This window comes from Natrix helvetica (assembly GCF_964273705.1).
Source record: "Natrix helvetica genome assembly, chromosome: 3".
Classification (NCBI taxonomy): Eukaryota; Metazoa; Chordata; class Lepidosauria; order Squamata; family Natricidae; genus Natrix; species Natrix helvetica.
This window is the reverse complement of record NC_138549.1, coordinates 43,522,573-43,540,795: the sequence shown is the minus strand read 5'-3', so window position 1 is coordinate 43,540,795 and position 18,223 is coordinate 43,522,573. Positions and strand designations below refer to the sequence as shown.

General features: G+C 38.4%; 1 protein-coding gene across 3 annotated transcripts in view; it reads right to left on the bottom strand.

Annotated features, from left to right (window-relative positions):
* Positions 1-12,016: 12,016 nt before the first annotated feature.
* The window catches only part of STS (steroid sulfatase), a 101,340-nt gene continuing 95,133 nt past the window's right edge, over positions 12,017-18,223 (bottom strand). For 2 of the 3 annotated variants that reach the window (XM_081946020.1, XM_081946021.1), the window contains one exon: positions 12,018-15,215. In XM_081946020.1, coding sequence (XP_081802146.1) covers positions 14,863-15,215 — 353 coding nt within the window. In that variant the 3' untranslated portion in view covers positions 12,018-14,862. Of the gene's footprint in view, positions 15,216-18,223 lie in introns of all 3 variants that reach the window. The other variant, XM_081946022.1, reaches the window with a different exon arrangement.

The window sequence follows — 18,223 nt, the reverse complement described above, 5'->3', positions numbered from 1 at the left end:
GCTGTTTAAAATAACTTCTCTTCCTGCCCCAATTACATTTTTGGCATACAGAATTATGATAATGACCTTACAAACAAATTACCTAACCTACATAATTGAAGATCTTCTTCAAAATTCTGTCAATAATATATTCCATAATTCTTTCAAGGGCATGCCACTTAGTATAATTTCTTATAAATATAATCTACAATCCACAGTACACTTACTCTACATCAGGGCTATTTACACCAATGTTACTAGTTTATATTGTGTGGGTTGTAAATAGGGTAGTTGGGTTCTACCTTGTCATTATCTGCCTATTTATTAAAGAAAAGCCTCTAGCTCACTTTCTACTTTCTGCATGTACAACATAGTCATTAACACCACATAATGTGGCAGTTTCTGATTTAAAAAACAAAACAAAGGAGAGATGCAATTAATTTCTCTATATTCAAAAGAATAAATGGAAAATGGAAAAATACACAGACAATTCTCAGTGAATATTCATGTAGGTGTATATATATTTGATAATATAAAAATCCTAGTTCCTTTAATTTTGCAATTGGTACAGCAAGGATGGAGGCAACATCAATTACAAAAAAAATAAAAAGTATTGTTCTCTCATATGTCCCAATGCTGATTTATTTAAAACCAAAAAGAGAGGAGGGGTAAATGTAATCTTCTTACATACAGTTGTTTCAGTTTGGGGAAAACACTTTTGTCATTGTCATGAATTTCCAGAAAAGGCAGAAGGCCATCTAGCTTCCAGGGTCGCAATCTCATGACAGTTTCTCATTGAAAGATAATCAAACAGGATTGTTCTTCCACTGCATAAATCTAATAACTTCTGAAACCGCCAGCATTCAATTTTGGCAATCTTCTGAATGAAGATGGCTGGAACCCCAAGGTGGTCCTTCAACAAAGTAATGTTTCTTAAAAGTGTGATGAATAATGAGGTGGCAATGAATTGTTGCACTTTTCATAGGTGGTTGATGGAGAGATTCTAGGTCTGATTCCCTAATCCTCACAATCTTGCTAGAATTTTAAACTAATCCAGACAAGCCATTAATCAAATGTTGCCAATCCATTATCTATGATTGATTTTTGCAGTCATTGTCAAATGGCAATAGATGCAGTGTTAGTTTCCTTAACCTCTATTACAATTCTTTAAAAAGTTTTGAAAAGAATGAAAGTGATTGCAAACTATTCATACAAAGAAAACAGCTTCACAAATTATTTTTATTACCAGAAACAAAAAAAATATTTGCACACACTTTAAAAAAAAAATCAATTCTTGGTTTAACACAATAGTGATAAGTGAAATAATTATTTTCTAGAATGCCCTAAAGTGAAAAAAAAATTCTTACCAAACTCTCTTAAATATATTAATACAGCACGACTAAATTGCTTGCTTAAAAAGTGATTCGTATTAATTCTCGGATCATCTGCTTATATTTATTTTAGTACTATAATATTTTGATTTACGATAAAAAATAGAAGTCTATATTATTTTAGAACAAATTGTATACATAAAACAAGTAGTGTACATTCAATTTACTAAATATGCTGAATTGGAAATATTTTATAATGCCCTATAAACCCATAACTAAACCTTATGGTTATGTTTTAATAATGATGGAGCAAGAATTAGATTATTTATGAACATTATTTAGCTATATATACCTTTTCAGCTCTTAAACTTTAGCACATATCATTAGCAAAGCAAAAAAGAAAGATATTCATAATATTTAGAGAAAATCCCAATATTTACAGAAGGATGATAAAAACAGCTCATGAAAATGAAGCCTCTTCAAGGCCAAGTATATGACATCAAACTGTAGAGGTGGACTTTTTATTTTTGCAGCTGAATAGGGGTACCTCCATAGTTATATTCTTCTAGTCGCATTGTATGAATAATTTATTTTCCCATGCTTTAAAAAAATAAACTAAAGTTGTTTTTTCCTTAGTTTTATTAGCTCAGTGGATAATATTCTTCAAATTAAAATCACAGAAAACCATAGAGTATATATATATTTTATCTAATAACTTTTATCATGTTTTTTCAATGTATAAAATAAAAATAGGAAATTAAGGGAAAGAAAAACAGAGGAGAAAAGAAAATATGAGGTACAAGGGAAGAAAGAAAAATGTGACTTCCAACTCTTTTTAACACAGTGCAAGATAACAACGTTAAAGTCTCAACATTCTACTTTTACACATTAATATATAATTAGCATATATATAGCAACAAATCTATCTAAATGGCAATACCAAAGTCAAAATTTCATTTTTTTAATCAAAAGCACAAAATCCAGAAGTGACATCAAAATAAAAACATAATTAAATATATTATCCTCTTTGAATAAAACAATCAATTTAAGCATTTCTGCTTTATCTTCCTTGCTGTAGAAATATGCATTTCTATTGCACTTAATACTCTTTATACGCTATCACCATTTATATTAACAAAATTCACTGTAGCCTTTCAGATTCTTTAACCTTAAAGGGAAAAAATACTTTTTTTCATCCATTTTAAAACACTGAACTTTAAAAAAAACATTTTTAAAATGAAAACATTCTAATATATCATTTTAAACTTTTTTTAACATACATATTTTAAATTCACTTTCAGACCAATAACATTCCAATTAATTCCAATTAACTCATTAAATTTAGATCACTCCCTCAAGGTTACCCTCATAGAATATTTTTTCTTCTTGCATATATTCTTTTTAAAACTTTTCTTTAAACTAATACATCTTTTTCTTTTAACTTTCTCTTAACACATATACATTCAAATGCACTTTCAATAATATTTTGCAAAATTTAGGAATTACTTAAGCATTATAATAAATGATTCCCCCCCCCCAACTTTAGATTAAGCCATTTTTTCAATTAAAAATATAAGACCGATAAAAAGTCTGGAAAAATGTTGTCCATGCGGTTTCGATGAGTCGGACACGACTTCGCAACTAATAACAACAAATTCCAATTGACTATTAAGTTTAAATCACTCCTTCCAGCTTGTCTTCATGGAATAAAATATTTGTCTTCTCTAGAATATTTCTCAAGTAGTTATAAGTTTCTCTTTTTCTCAAGGATTTCTCAACTTTGTCCATGAAGAAAAAGTTCCAAACGTGTCCGTTTAAAAGTTGCAGATTTTCTTGAAGCCCTTTTTCAATTATGTTGGGAGGTTTATATTTAAATCATCATAATAAAAAATGGTGTCAGGTTTATGTTCCAAAACTCCTCTGAATTGTTAGCAACTTGTGAAATTGCCTTGGTGGTTTGGTAACTTCCTATACATATTTGAATCTCTGAAGTAGTTTCAGAAGTTTTTTTAAACATCCTTGGAGCATAGCTGATCTATGAACTGATGGATTCTATTTACTTATGGATTCTATGTATTTTTCAAATACATCTCTAATTTGATCCTCCATCTTCTTAACTCACTTTTAGTCGAAGGGTAGCTTTTCTGTAAGTCTCTTAAGAATTGCTACCCAATCAGTAATCATGAAAATCAGAACATTTTAGCCACCCACAGCAAAACAGACCAAGCTACAAATTACTAAAAATAATGAACTAGAACCACAACTTTTGGCTCTTATATTTCTCCATCAATTTTTTTTAAAGATAGTCCACAGTTCCTTATTTTAGCTTGCCTTCAGTATCTTTCTTCCTTGTTGTTTAACAATGAAGAACCCCCCAAAATGGTGCAGATCTTCAAAAAGGAGTAACAGACTGTGACTAAGGTAAAAGAAAAGGTAAAGGTTCCCCTCACACAAATGTGCTAGTCGTTCCCGACTCTAGGGGGCGGTGCTCATCTCCGTTTCAAAGCCAAAGAGCCAGCGTTGTCCGAAGATGTCTCCGTGGTCATGTGGCCAGCATGACTAAATGCTGAAGGAGCACGGAACACTGTTACCCTCCCACCAAAGGTGATTCCTATTTTTCTACTTGCATTTTTACATGCTTTAGAACTGCTAGGTTGGCAGAAGCTGGAACAAGTAACGGGAGCTCACTCCGTTACACGGCACTAAGGATTCAAACTGCCAAACTGCCTACCTTTCTGATCAACAAACTCAGCGTCTTAGCCACTGAGCCACCGTGTACCTATATGTGACTAAAGAGAGCTTCTTTTAACTTAATGAAGATTAATAGTCCTTAAAAATGATTAAGAAATAAAAGGCATAACTTAATGTCCATTTGAAAAATAAATTCCAAAATGGCTGCTTCTTCAACAATGAACCATTGCACACATCCCAGCTGTCAGCATGCAGGCTACTTCGAAGTGCAGCTCCTGAAGCTACTTGCAGAGCTTTGTTATATGGAAAGAACTTGTGGGATAATTCTAGGACTTTTCCCAACCCAGGAGGGTTATATAAATTAAAGGAATGCCAATTCCTTATGGTAATAAGTTGAAAAAGCTACAGTCCAGGGAAAAACCCTCCAGGGATCCTTCCTTGGGCAAGTAATCAGTTGGCCATTTTTTTCACTGGGAGTGTAACCATAAGCTATATCCAGATGAGTAGGCATTTTTATAACATGATGAACCCATCAGTTCATTACAACAAGCACAAATTCCCTTTGCATCCAATAGCAAACATGCTAAATTTTAGCATGATACTGTATTTTGTTGATTTAGGTTTTTAGGGAAGGAGGATGGAAAAAGTTGACAGCAGATTAAAATCATATCTGCTGCCATTTATTTATATGATAAGGCCTGAAAAAAAAAGACATCTACCCCTTTACATCTAACCAAAAAGTCCATTTCTAAAGGTGATAGGTGAAGCCAGACATTAGATCAATTCCAACACATCTGGTACAGTTATTTCCTAGCTACTGTTGATTCAGACTGGAGGTTCCTCTTATTCTCTTCTCTCTAATTCTGGCAGTGGCCTTGTAAGAAAACACAGAAATATATAGAGACCAGGTATTTTCATGGCTGAAATCAACAAGATGAAGTTGTGTTATCACTATAGAGACTTTGAAACAACAAACAACAAATACAAGCAGAAATACAGAATGCCTTTTTCTTAGATCACACACTCAAGTACATAGAGACATTGAAACTTAAAAAAAAACTCTTTATGTTCTATTGTTATCTAGTTTCCAACAGGAAATAATATAAAGGTAAAGTGATTCCATAAGTGACTTCAACAAGTTTTCAAAATAGAAACAATTTTTTCAAAGAAATATTTATGTTTACTTTTGTTAAACATAAGGGTAACAAGTCAAGGTACAGAAGACCACAGAGCAGTCTAAATATCTATGTTAGATATTAGCAACTGTTATAATGGTTTCCACCAAGGTCCTCTGTTCTGGTGGGAACAGAGATTCAATCTCATTGGTCGAAGGCTCTGACAGCTCCCTATAAGGCTGCTGTCAGACTGAACCTTCGCTGGATTGTACATAGTTGTTCTTTTACAATAAAGAGCTGTTGTTACCTAAGCCTGAGTGTGCCTTTTCTTTACCCAATCTAACACTGGTGATGAAGGTGGGATTAGAAGGCAACTAGGTAAACCAAAAAGAGCGTAGCAATCCAGCAAGTAAATCCAGCCCGGAGCTCAGCACGGCATTAATCAGCCATTTTTGAGCAGCAGATTCAAAACGCCCTCAGAGCACAAGATGGCCATGCACGCCCCACCAACTCCATACGACCCAGTCACTGAGCACTGGGAATCATACATGCTGAGGTTCTAATGCTTCCTCGAAGCCAACGACTTCATGGGCCTTTTTGAAGGCAACAAGAAGAACATGTTCCTGGGTTACTGTGGACGGGAAGTGTTCGAGACAGCCAAAGAGCTATCCGAACCAATGCCACTCCAATCGGTCACTTGGTCGGTGCTCCAACAGATGCTGAAGACACACTACACTCCGAAACCGTCTAAGCACGTCCGCCAGCACAAATTTAATATTTGCAATCAAAAGGAAGGCAAATCTATCAACAAGTACATTGTGGCGTTAAGGCCGCAGCATACTGTGAGTTCAGAGACCTAGACGAACTCATACTCAACCACATCATATGTGGTGTGCGGAACATTAATTACAGAGGAGATTACTTGCCAAGTCTAATCTCATTCTACAAATTGCCTTGGACGAAGCCAGGGCATCCAAATCTGCCGTTAAGTCTACAGAAACCCTGCAGCACCAAAGCACTCCTTAAGTGCACAGAAGAGCACAGGCATACATCGCGAGGCTACAGAGGCCGAGGGCTCAGAAAGTGAAGATGACAGCTGCGCAGTGACCGCACCAAGCCAGTGCGCAAATTCAAAGCACGTTTCCTGCCTTGCAGAAGCTGTGGAGGAGACCATGCCAGATCACATTGCCATTTGCACAATGCCATCTGCCAGTGCTGCAAGCAAAAGGGGCACATCGCCAAAGTTTGCAGAAGTGAGCACCCCATGACAACTTGGAAGCCCAGAAGCCAACCTAACCACCAGCAGAGGCCCAACCAAGGGGCATGGCAGCTGCCACCATGGCACTCAGAAGGCGACATCAGAGTCACCTACCATACCTCAATCGGCCAAGTCCGCACAAGGTAGCCAAAAAACCTGAAAGTCACAGTCCTCATCAAGGGCTCTCCATGCAAGATGGAGATCAACACGGGGTCATCATTGACCATCATGCTGTGGTCTATACTCAAGCAGGCTATCCCTAGCCTGAAGAAGCAGCATTTACGTGTCCCTGACACCCACCTTTGTGACTACCAGGGGAACCGAGTCCCCATTGAGGGCAAGGGCACCTTCTGGGTGCAATTCAAAAACTTCAGCGGCCAGCTTCCAGTGATGGTAGTCAGTGGTGACCTGCAGAGCCTCCTGGGGCTTGATTGGTTTGAAGCCCTGGGCCTAGAAATGACCAGTATCAACACATTAAAAGACGAGAGCACCGAAGAATTCTTTAAGGAGTTCAAGGACGTCTTCAGCACTGGTCTAGGTAAGTATGTGGGGACCCCAATCTCTTCTAATTTGGACCCCAATGTAGCCCCCATCAGGCTGAAACCCAGGAGTGTACCTTTCACTCTCCGCCCTAAAATTGATCTGGAAATTGACAAGCTCATAGGCCAGGGAATCCTAGAGCCGGGAGTTCATGCATGCTGGGAGACCCCTATAGTAACACATGTCAAATCTGATGGGTCTGTCTGCATCTGCGTGGACTACAAGTGCACAACCAATAAAGGGTTACAACAAAGCTCTTATCCTGTACCATTGTACAGCATTTATTACATTCTTTCAGCCCTGGCAAAGTATTTGCTAAATTAGACATGGCACAGGCATACCAACAATTGCCTGTAGATGGTGCTACGGCAGAGGCCCAAACCATTGTGATGCACAGGGGTTCATTCAAATGTAACCGCCTGCAATTTGGAGTTGGAATCGCCCCTGGACTGTTCCAAAGCGTCATGAAATGGCTTTTGCAGAGGATTCCAGAAGTCATCCCCTATTTTGATGACATCTTGGTATCGGCTGCAAATAAGGCATAACTATTCAAATGTTTGAGAACTGTTTTGACCAGAATTAGACAAAGGCCTCCGTCTCAAAAAAGAAAAATGCCAAATTAACGTGCCAAGGGTTGAATTCCTAAGATACCTCATCGACGGCTCTGGGATTCACCTGACCACTAAAAAAATAAAAGCAATCCAAGACGCCCCTACACCTCACAATCAGACCAAGCTGCAGGCTTTCCTCAGGCTCCTTAATTTCTACAGCGTCTTTCTTAAACAGAAAGCCACCGTTGCTGAGCCCTAACATCGACTCCTAGCAAAAAACGCAAAGTGGTCCTGGGGCAGAGCCAAAGCAGCTGCATTTGCTGCGGTGAAGAGACTAATGTCAGCAGACACATTCCTGGTCCAATACAGCCAGATCCTGCCACTTGTTTTAACTTGTGACACTTCCCTGTTTGGCATTGGAGCTGTCCTCAGCCACAGCATGCCCAATGGAACCGAGGCTTCCATAGCCTATTACTCAAGGACCTTGTCCGCTTCCGAGCAGAACTATAGCCAGTTGGACCGTGAGGTTTTGGCTGCAGTGGCCGGCATAAAAAGGTTCCATGAGTACCTCTACGGTTGTGACTTTGAACTCATCATGAACCACAAACCGCTATTGGGGTTGCTGGCTGGGGACCGGCCTACTCCTGTTTCTTTGTTGCCGTGAATGACCAGATGGACCATTTTCCTCAATACACCTATCACCTCATCCATCAACCAGGCTCAACCTTGGGGCATGCCGACGCTTTGAGTCACTGCCCACTGCATGAACTGCTTGCAGACCCTACCCCCGAGATGCCAGTTTTTCTCATTGACGGCTTAGAGACTGGTCCTGTCTCGTCTAGTGACATTGCCTGCCACTCTGCAATATTATTTATTTCTTTGGATTTCTAAACCGCCCCCTCTCCCAAAAAGGGACTCGGGGCGGTGTACAGTCAGATAAAATGCAGATAAAATACAATAATATAAAACAATTAAATACTAAACATTTAGATGGAGGAGATAAGACTGTACAAGAAATAAATATACTATGGAAACCCTAAAAAACATCCCCAATTAAAAAACCCAAACCCGATTAAAATATATCCCCGGGAGGCAAAACTAAGAGAGTGCCAGGCCAGCTGATTGAAACAGGTGAGTCTTTAATTTTTGACGGAAGGAGCAGAGGTCGGTGGTGATTCTGATGTCGGGGGGGAGGTCATTCCAGAGGGTTGGGCCCATCACAGAGAAGGACCTACTCCTAGGTGTCGCCCGCTGGCATTGCCTAGCGGACGGCACCAGGAGGAGTCCCTCCCTGTGTGAGCGGATTGGTCGTAGGGACGTGTGTGGTAGGATGCGATCCTGCAGATAACTAGGTCCTATGCCATGGAGCGCTTTAAAGATGGTAATCAATACCTTGAAACGCACCCGAAAGGCCACAGGCAGCCAGTGCAGCTCGCGCAGGAGAGGTGTTACGTGGGAGTATCGTGTACTCCCCATGATGACCCGCGCGGCTGCGTTCTGAACTAGCTGCAGTCTCCGGATGCGTCCCAAGGGAAGCCCCATGTAGAGAGCATTGCAGTAGTCCAGGCGAGATGCCACCAGCGCGTGAGTGACTGTGCGCAGGGCACTCCGGTCCAGTAGGGGGTGCAATTGGCGCACCAGGCGAACCTGGTGGAACACCCCCCTTGCCACGGCTGCCACATGGTCCTCCATTGACAGCCAGGCATCAAGGAGGACGCCCAAATTGCACGCCCGTTCCACAGGGGACAGTTGTTCGCCCCCTATGGCCAGCGATGGTGTCAGTTGGCTGAACCGAGGTGCCGGTAGCCACAGCCACTCGGTCTTGGAGGGGTTGAGTTTGAGTCTGTTGTCCCCCATCCAGACCCCGACGGCTTCCAAACACCGGGACATCACTTCGACAGCCTCGAAACAAGTTTTGAACTGGGTATGGAGGGGGTGGACCAAGGGGCCTGTTGGGTCTGAATTCAAAATGTATTATTGTAAAAGAGATGAAATGCCTGTTATTAATGGCTGTTTGCTGTGGGGGGACCGGGTCATTGTTCCACCCAAACTGTGCATTGCAGCATTAGAGGCTTTACATGTAGGGCATCCTAGAATTGTCAGGATGAAGTCTTTGGCTAGGAGTTACGTGTGGTGGCCTAACATGGATAGGGATATCGAAGAATGGGTGGCTACCTGCACACCGTGCCAGGAGTCCAGACCAGCTCCCCCAGAGGCGCCCGCTATGGAGTGGGAGCGACCTCAAGCACCATGGTCTAGGGTGCACATAGACTTCGCTGGCCCAGTTCATGGCCAGACATTCATGGTAGTTGTGGATGCCTACTCGAAATGGCTAGAGGTAGTCCTCATGACCTCTACCATGGCAGAAACGGTCATCAAGGGACTACAGAGACTTTTCTCCACTCACATCCTGCTCAATGTCTTGGTCTCTGACCACGGGCCCCTATTCACGGCCATGCAATTCGAGACCTACTTAACAGCACAGGGAATCAGACATGTCCTGGTCGCTCCATTCCATCCGGCCTCCAATGGTCAGGCAGAGAGAATGGTGAGATCTACAAAAGAGGCCCTATCCAGGATGGGCCTGAGAGATTGACAAACATGGGTCGACCATTTCCTCCTAATTCAGCACATCACGCCAAGTGCTACCATGGGGAGAAGCCCTTCCAAGCTTCTCATGGGTTGCCGGCTAAGGTCTCACTTAGTCCGGCTACACCCAAACTATTCTGCCGCATCACCCCCAGACTCCACAAGCAAAATTCGGAATTTTAGCATAGGGGATTCAGTTTATGCCCACAACTATGCCGGGGGAACTCTGTGGATTCCTGCCACAGTGATAGGCATCACCGGGCCTCGCTCTTATCTCATAGACCTCGAGGATGGTCAGAATTGGAGAAGGAACATTGACCAACTCCATGCCTGCCTCTCCAACTCCTCTCTTAGACAACCAGAAGTAACTCCTGCAAGAGTTAGCCAAAGCCCTACCCAAAAAGAGCAAGAAGTCACTACTTCCACAGACAGCTCAAGCCCGAAGGTACAGGGGCACCTATCTGGTTGTGTTGCAGGCCCACAGTGAGCTCCGAGCGAACCAGCTCCAGAAGCTCCAGCCGTGGCCTGTGAAAGGTTCCAGGAGCTTCTACCAGGCGAAGCTACAGAGCCAACAGGTCCATCCGACCTGTCCGAAGAACACCCTCCAACTGAACTGTGCAGGTCTGGCAGAGCTACCAAAAAGCCCGCCTACCTGCATGACTACGTCACAAGTCAGTTAATTCTATCTAAGAGGGAACGGGTGTTAGATATTAGCAACTGTTATAATGGTTTCCACTAAGGTCCTCTGTTCTGGCAGGAACAGAGATTCAATCTCATTGGTCGAAGGGTCTGACAGCTCCCTATAAAAGGGCTGCTGTCAGACTGAACCTTCGCTGGATTGTACATAGTTGTTCTGTTACAATAAAGAGCTGTTGTTGCCTAAGCCTGAGTGTGCCTTTCCTTTACCCAATCTAACAATCTACTGCATCTATTCACTACTAACAGCAGGAAAGCACTTAGAATTCTAGCAAGAAGTGTAAACAAACACCCAGCATACAGTGTATCCCATGATTAAATAAAGCAAGGAAATAAAGCTGAATGACCACCCTACTGTACAATGGCATTATAAATCTACAAACTATTATCATGCAGCTGCTTTGTAATATTAAAGCTTTGTCATATCAAATGTGTGTTTGTATTCTCTTATAGCACAATGTGGTAAGCATAGAGTAACAACTGAAAAAAAATAACAAAAAGAGAAATATACTGAATAGAAGTACACTAAAATGGGAAAAGGGAAAGGAAATTTATTGGGCTTTTGAAAAGAAAAATAGTATTTCATGTCTAGCACAAAATGCAAAATTGTTATATTATTTATAGCTCTTTGATTATTGGCTACATATAGATCTCTTCTCTGGGTAATCTTGTTCAGGTTATTCTTTAGTTTTTCCACTCAAATATCATCCTTTAGTAACCAACCTGTCCAGATGGTCTCAGGTTTGATCTGCTCCAGTTAGGTTGAAGAGGAGGAGGAGGAGGAAGAAGAAGAAGAAGAAGAAAAATATTTTGGGGTGTAAGATTTTCAGCTCTTGCAATAGCTTATGATCTTTACAATCTTATAAGATTTTATGATTCTCAAAATATTTTCTTCACCTTTAAAATTTTGTATTGATTGATTTAGGATGCTCTGCAAATACTATTTGGATATATAAAAACTGTTGTAGTGTGTACAATAACATGATTTTCTTCATTTTCTTATCTTCTGAATTCATGACCAGCCTCTTTTTCACAGATATCTGTTTAAGTGATTTATAAGGTCTTTATCATTTTTCTTTAACCCTTTCAATCTATCTGTATATTGGTTCAAACCAATTCAACAGTTGGTTTTAGTTCTTCAAGTGGGCCAAGTCAGAAACAAACCCCAAAAGTACTGTTAAAACTCTACTGTTGTAGAGTTATAGTAACAGAATGTTGAAAGTGTGATTTTCCATTCTCTCCTCTTCTTCTAAAGAGAATCAAGGTGAAGCTGTTTGATTTTTTCTCACCTTCTCTTCTTTTCCAGAATTAATGTTTACTTAGCCACTTTTTCATTTCTTCAACAAGATTAACTCCATAATTCTTTACAATCAGAATCAGTTTTTTTAAAAAAATATTTATTTATTGGTATATTTATTAGTTTAGTTAAATATATTTACCATGGAGCTACTCTTGGTGGCTTACAATGGTAAAACAGAAAATAAATGATAAAACAAAATGTAAACATAACAATAGCAAATCAATTTAAAAATAAACAATAAAAGTATAATAATATGAATTTAAATATGGGTAGAGGGGGGCAGAAAGCACAGAGGTGTTTGGGGTCAGCTAATGATAAAATGGCACACACTGGAGGTGCCCCCCTATTAGGTCCCCAGGCCAAGCAGCAGAGCCAATCTTCAAGCCCTTGAGGAAGGATAGAAGGGTGGATCAAGCCTCATCCTGGGGGCAGGATGTGCCAGAGGGCTGGTAATACAGCAGATACTCTTCCTTGGAACATTCACACAATCAGAGCTTTGCTGCTTACACAGAAAATTCAACAATCTCAATGTATAATATTGATTATATTTGATTTTTATATTATATTTTGATATTGATTTACTTCCATTTGAATAATAATGGTTGATATACATACTTATTTATTTTTTCTATTTTACAATCCTTTTTATAATACACTTTTTCAATGATACAGATGTAATTTACAGACATAGTTATGGTTTTGCGGATTACATAAATCCATTTAAAATTCAGAATAGCCATACTAAGATTGCATGGAAGTATTCTAAGAATACCATAAAAATGTAAACATGACCCACATTTTAAAATGATTTACATTTAACGATTAAGAAGACTGAAAACAATTAAACTTTCAGGGATAATGTACAATACTTAATACTTTAGCATGTCTCGTGCTACAGCATAAAGTAATTCAATAATGTAACTTTATTAAATTAATTAGCAGTAATACTATGAGTCACTGATCTAATGAAATACATTAATTGTCATCCTATGTTCATACTTTTCCTCCCGTGAAAACAGCAGAAGTACTAAGATGAGGACATTTTTTTTTTGCATTTAATACATGAGTATGGAGCATTCTGTCTTTAATTTTGGACAGAAATTATCTTGCCCCAGCTCTTGTAAATATTTAAAACATTTAAAACAAAGGAAGATTTTATTGTAAATAATATAGTAGGAATAAACAATTTCCATCAGTTTAAGGACTATGCAAAGCGTTTTGTAGCATATGAATAGCCACCTTCCAGGACTGTGGGGTGGGAATTGTTTTCAGAGTATACTTTAGGTAGCTTAAAGAGTGTGAACTATCAATCAGTCATTTATCACTTGAACTGCACCTAAATGTCCAACAAAATGAAAAACAGCTAAATTTAGCTTTGGCATCTAGAAGACACAGAAGGAATCTGAACTTTCTGTATCTCTGTAATGTAGTATGATTTGATGGGATGGGACTTTAGTAGTTATATTTTTCTATTATGTCTAATAACTGATAATAATATGATCCATTAGGGTTGACTTGACTCACAATTAAAGGTATATTTATTAAATTTTGTCAGTCTGATGATATCAGCAAAGGGAGTGAATATGTGATGAAAAATGGATCTTTTCTTTGAATAGCAATGCTAATGTAGCATACTTTGTGGTAAATCTGTCCATTTGGATAATGCAATCTGTGAAGCAGAACATCCAAATGAGCTTTGAAGCAAAGCATTCTGGGCAGCTCTTTCACCTATGTAGGAACTGAACCTCTTCTTGCAACTTCATTCTATTAAAGTTGACATATCTTAGAGTTTCACACTCACATCAGTGTGAAGATTCCTAGGTGGTTCCACCTGCATAGGGTCCATTCCTGCTTATCTTTATATTTAGAGTAGGCTAAAATATCCACATTTTTGTAGCATGGCTTTATTATCTATTGGTATAAAGAGCCAATGCCTTTTCAAATGTCACTTAACTGCAATCTCTATTCCTATTCATTGCCTCTGCTGGCTGCATTTCCAGGACTACACTTTTCCCAGTCTTGAATTAATATGTAAAGAATTGGTCATTTAACTCTGTAGCATGCATCGAGAAACTATATTGCTCTAAAAAGGCAGGAAGAGTTTGTAAATAAAATTGCATCTATGAAACCATTCAGCATTCAAATGATACAATATATATGATACAGTATGATGCTGTATTTAGTGGATCCTAGATTTGTGCCACTGGGTACAGTAATAGGTGAGGCCCTAAGCAAACCTAAATTTGATGATAGTTTAATTACTACTAAATTTAACAATTTGGCAATCAATTATAGTTCATTGCAGAGTCAGCCAGATATTCAGACTGGCTTTGGCATTTTTATCCATCTATCGAGTTCTTCCCAAGGACCTGGGATAGACAGATGTTGATATTTGATTGTGTGATGAACCAAAATAATGAGGCAGCATATTATCCCACCATGCTACACTGGAGAAAATATTACATTACATTACAACTATAACATATTCCATATGCGTTGTGAGTAAAGAAGACAGCCTGGTTGTATTAGTTATCTGGCCTTCTTATTCCAGAGATTTCCATTTTACTCAGAAAAATTACTCTGGGAATATTAGCAAAACTGTGATCTCACCATCACTCACTTTTGCTGGAGCTTCAAGAATAAGTGAGCCTGCTTTAACCCAGTTCTGGTAACTCTTACATTATTATTAAGCACAATTAATGCAAATATTAAGGAAATATTATTGCAATGTGTTCTTGTTTATTCCTAAAGAACATGAGTTCTTTACCAATTCTCAGTGATAATATCAGGCTCTACATGAAGTTTTGTTTCCTCATGATTCATGATTGCAGTAACACCATTGGAGTAAGGAAGAACAGCAAGGCTGAAGCCAGGGCTTCCATAGGATATGTCCCAGTGAAAATTGGTTGGGAACAGCAAGTATTGACTTGGTGTGGTTGTCCACTGCATGGTGAATAGCTTGAAGAATTTCATGGAAGTGGCTCTCTGTTTCTGGTGTCAGTGGATTGTTTTCTTCTGGGTCCTTGGAGAGATCAAAAAGTAGTGGTGGATCATGATATGTGACAAACTGCCCATGGCAGAAGCACACATGATAATCGTGGCAGCCATTAGATTCTTTGGGACTGAAATTTGGAGTGAAGTAAAATATCTTCCAAATAGAGTTACCTATAAAAATGGAGGAGGAAGACAAAGTTGAAGATATGTTATGAAGATATCCCATAATTGTGATAATCAGATTCCAAATACACTCATATTCCAAGGGTAGAGAGTCATTGTTTTTTACAATAGATTGGCATAATATATTTAAGATTCTGCATACAAAAGACAAATTCCAGATATTTGAAACATAATTCCACAATCCATCAGTACTTTAAACCTTAGCTTTCTCAAGAATGTGATTCAACATTATAACACCTTATTTAAAAAAGAGTAATTGTTTGACAATAGCACATGTACTAATGTTCCATTATACCTAACACATGATAAGAACAGTTTGATATTAGTCTTGGGCCTTAACTTATACCAAAATGGCCTTTTTATTCTTATAATACAATTTTGTATATTTATTTCCATTAAATAACTCTTTCTAGGAATAATGACCCCCTGGTGTTTAGAACCATGACAACAAACAAAGGCTAATTTTTCACAAACATCTATAGCTGCTTTTACTGACTGGCATTATATTAGATTTACTGTAATTTATTGTGTATTTCCTACTGTTGTAATAGTTTGACAAATCTTGATTATCATTATGCAAACCACTATCTTCATCTTCGTATATCATCTGCATATATTGTTTGTTATATATGCTCCATGAGTTCCGTAGATTCAGTAGATTGTATTATTAATTGTAAAATTAAACATTAAAGGAATAAAAATGAGCCTTGATGCATTCCACTTCTCCATTTGATCACAAAGGAGATAACCCCACTAGTATTTACCCTTGCAGCAGAATTAAAATAATAAATTTTATGCAAGAAATTTGTACAGGAAGGCATTTTTCTTTATAACAATATTCTGAAAACTTTATATGAAAATCTTTTTTCTTCATCTAATGATCTATTTATAAAACATCTATTTCATTTTTTATTGGCATATCATGCAAATATATCTACAAAAAAACCCTCTAATATTATTGAAGGTTTGACATCTTTTCAAAAAGGCAGACTATGCTGGATAAATTATTGAAGGGAAGCCAGTTTGTCAAAGTGACTGTTGCAATCAACATCAATAAAACAGTAGCTCACACAATCCATAGGGTCCTTTCTGCTTTAATATAAATACAATACATGGTGAAGGTATTTCTTTTCAAAATATTTCTTTTATATGTCTAACAAAGTAGAGACAAGCCTTTCTTTCAATTTTTATATGACTCCACATTTGTTCTAAAAATTATGGTACAGCTAAATCCTTTGAATGGACAACTGCAATTTTGGGAGATTTATTCCATTTAAAAAGGTATTCATCTGAACTAGAAGTCCCCTCCAACTCTGTTATTCTATTCAATGGTATAGCTGTGTTCACAAAATATGATTTTGTAAAACTCCATACATTGGGAATTAATATCATTATAGTCCCTATATGTTATCCCAAATACTTTCCTAAAGTAGGCATTATCTTTCTACTGTTTCTGGCAAGAATTTAGTGGTTTACCAAATTTTCCTACCTATTCTCAATAGTTTTGTTTAATACACTTGAATGAATATTTAGTAACGAAAGCATGCTCTTGATTATATTACAAATTAAGCCACCTTAAAATGTCATATACTTTCAAAATATGATTTCTGATGTCTTTCAATTCTTTTCTAACTTTAGACAATGTCGTTCAATTTTCTCCCAGAGACACAGGCTGTGGTCTTTTCTCTTATACCCGTTTCAAATGAATAAATTCTCTTTTTATTTGGGTGAAGATACATTTATTTTTCTTTTATACATATATTTTTCTTTTATAGTTCATCTAAACAATGTGATTCTGGGGAATATACAACACAAAAAATAATAATCAACATCAAAAATCCCATACCCACCAAACCATGTAATGTTAAAACGTGTACAATATAAAAGCATGAAATACAAAAATGACTGGAATATCATTACAGACTTTTTGAGTAAAACAAAAAAAAATAAGCTTATGATTTACCTCAATGATGATTGGACCGTATAGAAAAACTAGAGTTATGTTGTAACCATAGAGTAAGAAATACATTTATAATTGTACTCATAACTGCTGTAAAAAAGATTGAAAATGACTTCTTTGTATCTTTTTTTCTATTTTCTTTGGCTTTCCCCCCTTTTTTGCACTATTAGCTCTGTTTGATTTCCTTCTTTTCTTTTCTTACTTTATGATAGTTTCTATCTTCCTTTTACTATATAATAGTACTCTATAATACATATATACTATATTACAAAATATAAAATGGCAATGAAGGACAATTACAAAACAATCAAAAGGAGCTGTCACTCAATTGGCCCCGAATGCCTGGCGATCCCAAAAATACAAACTTCCCCCCACAAAATGGAATGGGACTGTTCACCTCGTACCCTTCGCTATCCCTTGTTCACCCCTAGGGTTCTTCCCCCAGCCATTAACCTCTACCATTTCTCCTCCGCTGAAACGACCCTAGCTGTTCGCCCTGGGCAATGGGACCCAGCCTCTTCAGTCCCAGACACTTCATCATGGTCCATTTGGCAAAATACTGCTCACCCCAGCCTTTTGGGCTCAGGAAACAGTTGGCCGCCAGCCAATCGGAGGAAGGGAAGGGAGAAAGAGAGAGGGAGGGAGGGAAAAAGTGTTCCATGTCGAGTTACCTCTCCCGGGCTGCTCTTCTCCCTTCCCCCCTTCCCCTTTGTCTCACAATTAATTGCTGCACACATATTCATGTGTATTCTCTTAAAGGGGCAGCCTTCTTTGTGCTAAGAGGGCAAATACACACCCACACCCCACCCCTAAATGTAGCAATGTAAGAAAGCATTTATAAGGAAAAGAAAGGCTCACATTTGGTGGAAAGAAACCCCAGTGCTACAGTAATTATTCCTCAAATCTTTGGGAATATGTTATCATCTACATAACATGTGTAGCTGGCATTGTGGTGGGAAGAAAGTTCACCATGGTTCTGTGGTAAGGTTCCCCAACATGTTTCAACCGTAGGTATACTTCACATTTTGAAAACACA